The sequence below is a fragment of the Biomphalaria glabrata genome, chromosome 1 (assembly GCF_947242115.1).
Source record: "Biomphalaria glabrata chromosome 1, xgBioGlab47.1, whole genome shotgun sequence".
In the NCBI taxonomy this organism is placed as follows: Eukaryota; Metazoa; Mollusca; class Gastropoda; family Planorbidae; genus Biomphalaria; species Biomphalaria glabrata.
In genome coordinates this window covers 16,793,630-16,802,052 of record NC_074711.1, presented here as the reverse complement: position 1 = coordinate 16,802,052, position 8,423 = coordinate 16,793,630, and the positions used below count along the sequence as shown (strand labels likewise).

The 8,423-nt window shown below is 36.6% G+C and overlaps 2 protein-coding genes across 2 annotated transcripts in view; both read right to left on the bottom strand.

Annotated features, from left to right (window-relative positions):
* Nucleotides 1-598: 598 nt before the first annotated feature.
* LOC106065105 (sporozoite surface protein 2-like) lies at nucleotides 599-5,236 on the bottom strand. Its single transcript, XM_013223865.2, has 3 exons — nucleotides 4,288-5,236; nucleotides 2,910-3,036; nucleotides 599-762 (listed from the first exon to the last, which is right to left on the bottom strand). The coding sequence occupies exons 1-2, from the start codon at nucleotides 5,234-5,236 to the stop codon at nucleotides 2,918-2,920; spliced, it is 1,068 nt and encodes a 355-aa protein (XP_013079319.2). The 3' UTR covers nucleotides 599-762; nucleotides 2,910-2,917.
* The window catches only part of LOC106077504 (uncharacterized), a 29,150-nt gene continuing 25,839 nt past the window's right edge, over nucleotides 5,113-8,423 (bottom strand). The window contains exons 10-11 of the mRNA XM_056025189.1: nucleotides 6,771-6,921; nucleotides 5,113-5,250 (exon numbers count right to left, since the gene is read on the bottom strand). Coding sequence (XP_055881164.1) covers nucleotides 6,772-6,921 — 150 coding nt within the window. The 3' untranslated portion in view covers nucleotides 5,113-5,250; nucleotide 6,771. The remainder of the gene's footprint in view (nucleotides 5,251-6,770; nucleotides 6,922-8,423) is intronic.

The window sequence follows — 8,423 nt, the reverse complement described above, 5'->3', positions numbered from 1 at the left end:
TCCATAGTTTCCCATACGATATAGTTATGAGTAAAATAAATGTATTAAACCCCGCACCTTTGTTTACCTCACACAGCTGCCATTAGTTGGTCAAAACTTGTTTAATCCATGGGTTATATACGCGAAAATCTGTACTTATATACCTTAAAAACATATTTTTAGCATAGCGTGTGTACGTAACAATGCTCAGTGCACTCAGGTTCAAACCTTTTTTTTTAGGTTTTGTAAGAAAGTTAAATCTTGGCGGTTATCGTGCTGCTTAGTTTTGAGTTAAATCTCGATCTAATCTTCTGTATGTCAACTCAGCTGCAAACAAATGTTGTTTTTTTGTTTTTTAAATTAACTTAAATTAGAAAATGGTGGTGATTGTATTCATACTATGGAAGTTATTTTCTCTTTATTCAGTTCTAAAGTTACATGATAAGGCAGGTCACATCAGTGCGCCCTTTCAAGAAAACACAGACAAAAAAACACATAGATATAGATTTGGTTGATTCAAGCATGAAAGTGAAGCCACTAAAAACACAGAGATTGTGTTTCTGTAAGTAACGCATGTGCAGAAGTCAGACACAAAAATATCATAAATATATAAATTACATTGTTTTCTATGAAAACTTTATTCAAAGTTATTAGAAGTAATCTGTGCATTATTCTGGCTGTTGTCACGTTTCTGGAATTCATGTGAAATGTTGACAGACGTAAATATTTGAACTGAATGTGTAGACACAAAACACCCTGGAGAGTTGACCTCAGAGGAAAATGCTACAAAATAGAAAGTCAAAAAAGACAACAATTAAAATGATTTTCTGTAAAGAAAATTATGTTCATATATTTATTGTTAACATTCAAGTCTTTCAAATTTCATTTAAATATTACACACACACAAATCATTTTTAATTCAGACATTCTGCACGTTAGTTGGAGCGACTGTATTTAGGACACAAGAGGAAGGGAAAATTGTAATAGCAAAATTAATAGCTCGTGAAATAAAATGCGCAGTCAGTATATTTTCTCACATTAAAAGTTCTGGTGTTTTTGTATCAATGTAGTTCCAAGATTGAGCATAGACCAAAATTATCTTCCTATATTTTTATAAAATAGTCACAGTCTACATTTCTTTAGAAAATTTTGAAGTCATTGATATATTTTTTGCTTGTTTTTTCCTTTCTTATTTTTCTTATTTGTTTTGAAATTTAAAATAATTTCAAACCTTTAAAAAGCAACTAAATACAAACGGACTTTAAAAAATGTAACTTTGGGTAAACGATAAGTTATTATAATGCTGTGGCTGAGTGGTCAAGCTCTTGGCTTCCGATCATTGGCTCTTGAGTTCGAATCTCGTTGAAGACTGGGATTTTGAATATCGGGATTTTAAGGGCGCCCCTGAGTCCACCCAATTCTATTGGGTACCTGAATTTAGTTGGGGAAGTAAAGGCAGTTGGTCGTTGTGCTGGACTGCTGGACACATGACACCCTGCTCGTTAAACGTTGGCCAAAGAAACAGATGACCTTTACATCCTCTGGGCCTATAGATCGCAAGGTCTGAAATATGGGAACTTACTTTACTAAAGCAGCAGGAGCAAGGAAATAAAGGATAACAAAAGGGACACTTACAAATAAAAACCTGTTCAACCACATCACAAAAAAGCTTAAATTTATAGTCTGCCTGGACTAAATTTAGATTTATATACACGGATTTGAATATACAAATTATATCTATAATATATATATATATATATATATATATATAAATATATATATTATAAATAGTGTCCACAAGACATTTTGTATGGAGATCTAACAGAAGGCAGTAGAACCGCTGGTGGTCCACTTTTAAGGTACTGATGTATGCAAACGAGACATAAAGCTTTTCAAAATCGACACTAACAGTTGGGAAACAGAGGCACTAAATAGATCCACATGGAGGGCAAGCATAAAGGAAGGCTCCTGGATTGCAGATGCCATACACAATAATTTTAGAAAAAAAAAGGGTGAAAGTGCAACGGCACCTGGTGATTACATATGCCCAACCTGTAAGCCAGCTGTGTATCAATAATTAGCCTCTTAAGTCATACAAGAAGTTGCAAAGGGAAAAGATCGTCTCTCGAGACGCAAAATGACAAAGAATAGATAGCATCTTCACTAAGGTTAATCTTGCATTTTATTTTTGCGCCATTGCACGTCTTGTTGAGGTTGCCCTTTTGAAAAACCTAAAATTAGACACAACTTTGGCGCACCTGATGACTCAACATGACGTTATTCACTCAAAGGAAGTCTTGAAATCAATGTCTTGCCGTGGCCAGGTAAATGGGCCAGGTAAATATAAAAACACAAAGCCATTGAAATAGTTTATCGTTTCAATCTCCCCATTAGGTATTTTAAAATGTTTCCCATGTATTTGTATTGAAAAAATATTCGGCTAATAGTCAAATACTGACTTCATTTGTCATCCTAATGAAAGATAAATATTAGATGTGGTTAAATTATAGATTAACTTTATAACAATAACACTGTACTATAGGGCGGAATGATAACATGTGAATTTTATTTAAATTTCCTTATTGAAAATTATTTCTTAATGTATTGTTTAATTTGTTTTTTTTAATGGCTTAATAGCTTCCGAATCAAGGACTCATGAGTTAGAATCCCGATTAAATCTAGAATTTTTCATTTCGAAATTTTGTGGATACCTGATACAACTGGGGTAAAGTAATGGCAGTTGGTCATTTGGCTTGCCATTTTACTCTCGATAAATGTCGATCACTGAAAAATTATCATCTTAACATCATCTGCCCCATAGATCTCAAGGTTTTAAAAGGAATCTACTCATTGGATAACGATTGAAAAAGTACTGTAATCCATGTGTAATGAAACCTCGCTCGATGGATCTCAAGCTAGACTCGACTTACTTGTTATTTTATTTGCTAAAGCCGCATGTACAATCTTTAGGGTTGAAGACTAAGCCATAGGGACAGTCCATAAGTGTCACGCCGTTATAAAACTGGGCTGGATTGCTGGCTGTTCTTAATGCACAGTCTGTTAATACAGGAATCATTGTTGTATTAGTCAAGCAAGAGAAAGTACAAGGGACAAGAGGAATGGAGGAAAAATACAAATCAGTTTTAAAACGAAATGACGTCTATATACCTTGAACACCAAGAATAAAGCAACTAGAGATTATTTTCAGAAATGGAGGCCAATCTATTATTAACCAGATTTGTTTTGGCGTTTTCGGTGTAGAGAAGACACGGAAGGGTTGATAAGCTATGCATTTCTTTTTAAATCCTAGAATAGTTATTGTGCAGTTTTTAAGCACAGAATTATAAAATGAAAAATCAAATGTTAACATAGAGCAGAGGACTATGACTAATTTTAGTACGTAATCTCCAATAGAGTTAGTAGAACAAAACAAATCACGAGTGGTTATCTCAATGATTGTACTAGAACATAATCAGCATGACTGACTTGATGAGTGACACTAGACTCTCCTTCAAACTGACCAGTTAAATTATCAGTTCATCAGAATGAAAGACGTCCACGTCATTGCTGCTTGGAAGGAGAGGCATAGAACCGAAATAAGACAAATAAATAAATAAGAGAGACTTTGAGATAAGAGAAATAAATTGATGTTTGAGAGAGATGGAGAGAAGGGGAGGTAAAGTCGCATAGTGTGATGTGACAAGAGAATTCGCGAAATAGAGAGAGAGAGCAATGGAGTAGCAAAAGATTTGGGGGCCCGGGGGGCTTGACTTTTTTTAGGGGCCCCTGCACTATGACATTCAACATCATGACTTTAGGTAATGTACTGAATACATATGTAAGTCTTATGTATGGACTACATGCAACGTGGTCACTAATTTACATAAGGACATGACTAGCAAGATAACATGCAATGGGTTCATATTTAATGGAGGAATGTTTCAATTTGGAGCCCCTTTCCCTCCACCATAGCTACGCCACTGAGAGGAAAAGGCGATATGAAAGAACTAAGAAGAGGCACAGAGTTGAGTAAAGAGACATAGATAAAGAAAGAAAGAGATTAAAAAGATATGGAAAAGGTGTGTGAGAGATAGAAGATAAAAATAGATTGATGACAAATATTTAAAGAAGGCCACAAGGATGAAAAGCCGTTTCAATGGATTGTACCACGATGTTTTCTCTCTAAGACACAGTGTCTTCTCTGACTTAAAGGAAACTAATCATGCAGATCCCCACATACGTTTAAAGCGCACCCAAAAATCCATTCAGCATTCAGATATTCTAGTAGGTCTCCACGTTAGTACTCACCGTTCTTCTCTGTTGAGCTGTAAGTTGTATACTGTGTAGTAGAAGGTTTGCTGGTCTTTGGTGGTGTGTAAACACTGGGGGCCGGCTTGGGGTTACTGACTGTTGGTTGAGGGTTGTAAACGCTTGGGGCTTTGGTGGTCACGGGAGCGGGTTGATAGGGCTGTTTGGTGTAAACGGGTTGAGGCTTAGAAGTTGTAGTGATTGGGGAGGCGGGTCTGGGCAAATACTTGCGTGGGGGCGTTGTGGTTTCAAAAGTTTCAAAGTATTTGTACATTTGGTCATCGTCATCGTCATCTACATAGACTGGCGCATTATGAGGATTGCTTGGTGGATTGTAAGGATTGTTTGGTGCACTGTAAGGATTGCTTGGTGGATTGTAAGGATTGTTTGGTGCACTGTAAGGATTGCTTGGTGGATTGTAAGGATTGTTTGGTGCGCTGTAAGGATTGCTTGGTGGATTGTAAGGATTGTTTGGTGCACTGTGAGGATTGCTTGGTGGATTGTAAGGATTGCTTGGTGGATTGTAAGGATTGTTTGATGGATTGTATGGTGGATCGTAAGGATTGTTTACTGGATTGTTTGGTGCATTGTAAGGATTGCTTGGTGGATTGTAAGGATTGTTTGGTGCATTGTAAGGATTTATTGGTGGATTGTACGGATTGCTTGACGGGTTGTATGGTGGATTGTAAGGATTGCTTGATGGATTGTATGTTGGATCGTAAACAATGCTTGGTGGATTGTAAGGATTGATTGGTGGATTATACGGATTGTTCATTGAATTGTAAGGACCGCCTAGTGGATTGTATGTATTGTCTGGTGCGTTGTATGCATTGTTCGGGCCACTATTATAGGGCCCATTTAATGGGTACATATACGGAGAGTATGGGCCGCTATATGCTTGTGAAATTGCACACCCCACTAGGGCGGCCATTATTAAATATCCAATCATATTGAGGCTCTAAGCTGTGGAAACAAAAAAATTATAAATATTAGTAAAGTAAAGAAGAAATGCAACCCATTCAGACATTGCAATCTATTACGCAGATGCTGTAATGGTCATCTGTTTCTGTTAGACTGGCATACAAAAATTTTCAGTGTTCCATGAGCGCTGTCAAGAGTTACCGGGATTATTTCGGTATTGTCTCACTTGTTATTTATTCGCGAGAGATTTATTATTCTTCCTTCAAATCCAAATTTGCAACCGGGTGTTCATGACATTCGATAACTTGACATAGTGAAAGGAAGTTAAATTTAATTATCAAATTAAATGCAAAAAGTCATACACCTATTTTAAAATTGTGCATGTCTTGAGTATTTTTACTTTATCGACGTTACATTGCTACCATGGTGAGCCGTACCGGTAATAGTTTTTAACATATATGAATTTTATAGGGAATTATTGGACTTTAATTAAATGTCAACATAGTCAATGTATATACAGTTTTTTCCAAGATCCGCTTGAAAGAGAATGTACATGAAATGTATTGCAATGTCTGCTTTTTGGTAGCATTAGCCACACGTCGAGAGGGCTTCAGGAGTCAACCCTGAAGAAAAATCATGAGCTGGCGATCCTTATGCAACCAAACAGTGCTATCCCAATGCTACACCCTGGCAGAGCTTGCGACCGATGGTCCCAAACTGTATCGGCTCTGGCCGTTCCATTGTTCACATCAGCTGCGTGGAGAGAGAGGAAATGATGTGTGGGCATCGTCCCTACCGTATCTAAAGCCAGGCATTCATCTCATTTCTAGGAGATATCCTTAGTCGCTTGGCGACTGAAGGAGGCCATAGGTAGTTAATTCTAAAGAAATTAGAAACATCCCATGTGACTGAGGTTCTAGGAAACACTTATCAGTATAGGTCTAAACTTCAGTATGGTTTAAATAATAAATCATGATGGACCCGTCGCTGTACAATGTCAAAGGGAACGAAAATTATAGCATAATTATTGGGCAGTTTTGTTTGGGCTTTTCTTTGCTTTCGCTTGCATTTAATAAACTCGGTCGGAAAAAAAAAACGCTATTTATTTAAAAACCTGCCTGTGTCTAGATTTATATCTAAATCGATAAATAACGGAAATTCATACATCGCAATTTCCGTAATAAAGACTGAGTTAGAGTAAACATAAGAGTCATAGTGTTTGAGATCTGATCCAAGAGTCACAATTTTTTCTCTAATTTTTTTTTTTGTCTTGTGCGAGGCCCCCACCGATTGGAGTTTGCCTATGCCCTGCATGATACGATAAAATAAATAAAATAAAAATGAACATATAGTTGCATAAAAAGACTCTTATAATTGTGTTAGAGCCAACTGTTACTATATAACGTACTAATATTATAAGGGTCTAGTTATGAGTTTTAGTTTTTGGCACATATGCATAATTTAGTTATCTTCAATTATCTTATAGACTAATATTTCTTTATAGTAACTCAATATTTGTTATGACAGAATAAGCCGGCTTTTAAGCGTAATAATACACTTACCTTAACACAGATCCACACTCTTACTAAGACAACTTTCACTTGAAAGAAAAATGTTTGCCCGCCCAAAAATATTATCTCTAGTTTTTATAGTCCCATCCAAATAGCTCGGGTATCCAGATAGGATCTTGTAGAAACATAGGATGGCCAGATTCTGCTAGGACGAAGAGAAACGACAATCGCTTTAATCTTTATCGCCCCAATATGGCCATCTCGAAGCATTAAGTTACAGATTATCAGATGACAAAGTTTGAACATTATTCGCAGCGTGTCTGAAGCCCTGCTGCCCATACAGAAACTTAGTAATAGACTCAGGGAGTAAGCCTACATATTTTGTGTTGGATTAAGCCCACGTGAGACACTGGTGTCATGCGGTCATTATGTTGAAGTAATTAAAGATAAAAATATGGAGACACGACTTTCAAAGTTACTCTGGAGATCGCTGAAGAGAATCCTTGGATAGCAGATCCACCTTAGCGAATGGAACAGTTCAATGGGAAGACTTGAATCGTTCAATCGTAGAATATATAAATGAATGGATATAGGAAATACACAAAGACTAGGAATTATATATATCATGGGCGTAGCCAGGGGGGGTTCTTGGGGTTCAAACCCCCCCCCGAAATGAAATCCCCCCCCACAGGGGGGTGGGGACGGAATTAAGTGACTGATTTTTGCTTTCATTTTGTTTATTTTAGGTGAGATTTTAATACTAAATCATCACTTACCACAGCACAGCCGAGGCAGTTTTGAGTTAAAAACCCTCTACCAGGGGGTTTTGAGTTTAAATCCCCCTACCAGGGGGTTTTGAGATTTTAAAAACCCCTATCAGGGGGTTTTGAGTTTAAAACCCCCTACAGGGGGTTTTGAATTTTAAACCTCCTACCAGAGGTTTTTGCAGTTAAATCCCCCTCTTCTATAAAACAAAACAAAAAAAAAATGCAAACAACAATCCCTAAATTCCAACAGCACAGTTGAGGAAGATTTTGATTTTAAAACCCCATCCAAAATTTACGATAAACCCCATCTTCAATATAAAAAAGCAAATTACACACTTAAAATTATATGAGCGTAGCCAAAGGGGTTTTGAGTTTAACCCCCACCCCCTTTCCAGTTGGGGTTTGAAGCTAAAAAGTACCTCTTCAATATAAAAAAAAAGCAAATTACACACTATAAAATCTATGAGCATAGCCAAAGGGGTTTTGAGTTTAAATTCCCCTCCTCCAGATGGCTTTTTCTTTAAAGTTTAAAACCCCTCCAGATAGTTTTGAGTTTAAAATTCCCCTACAGAGCGTTTAGAGTTGAAAACCTCTCTCTTCAATATTATTTTAAAGCAAACTACAGTCACCAAATTCTATGATCGTAGCTAAATGGGGTTTTGAAACAAAACAAACAAAAAAAAAACAGATTTTTTAGTTTAAAACCCCTCAACAGATGATTTGACGAAAAAACTTTCCTTTTCTATATAAAATCTATAGCGAAATACAAGCATGTAATTCCTAGAGCGTAGTCAAGAAATGTTATAAATTTCTACCAGTGGCTTCGGCTCCATTAATAAAGTGTGAATAGTCTTCTGCCGAAATTGAAAATCATTAAATGTGTCTCAACAAAGATGGCTAAGACAGATTTTAGGAGTCAGTCATAGAGATCGGGTCT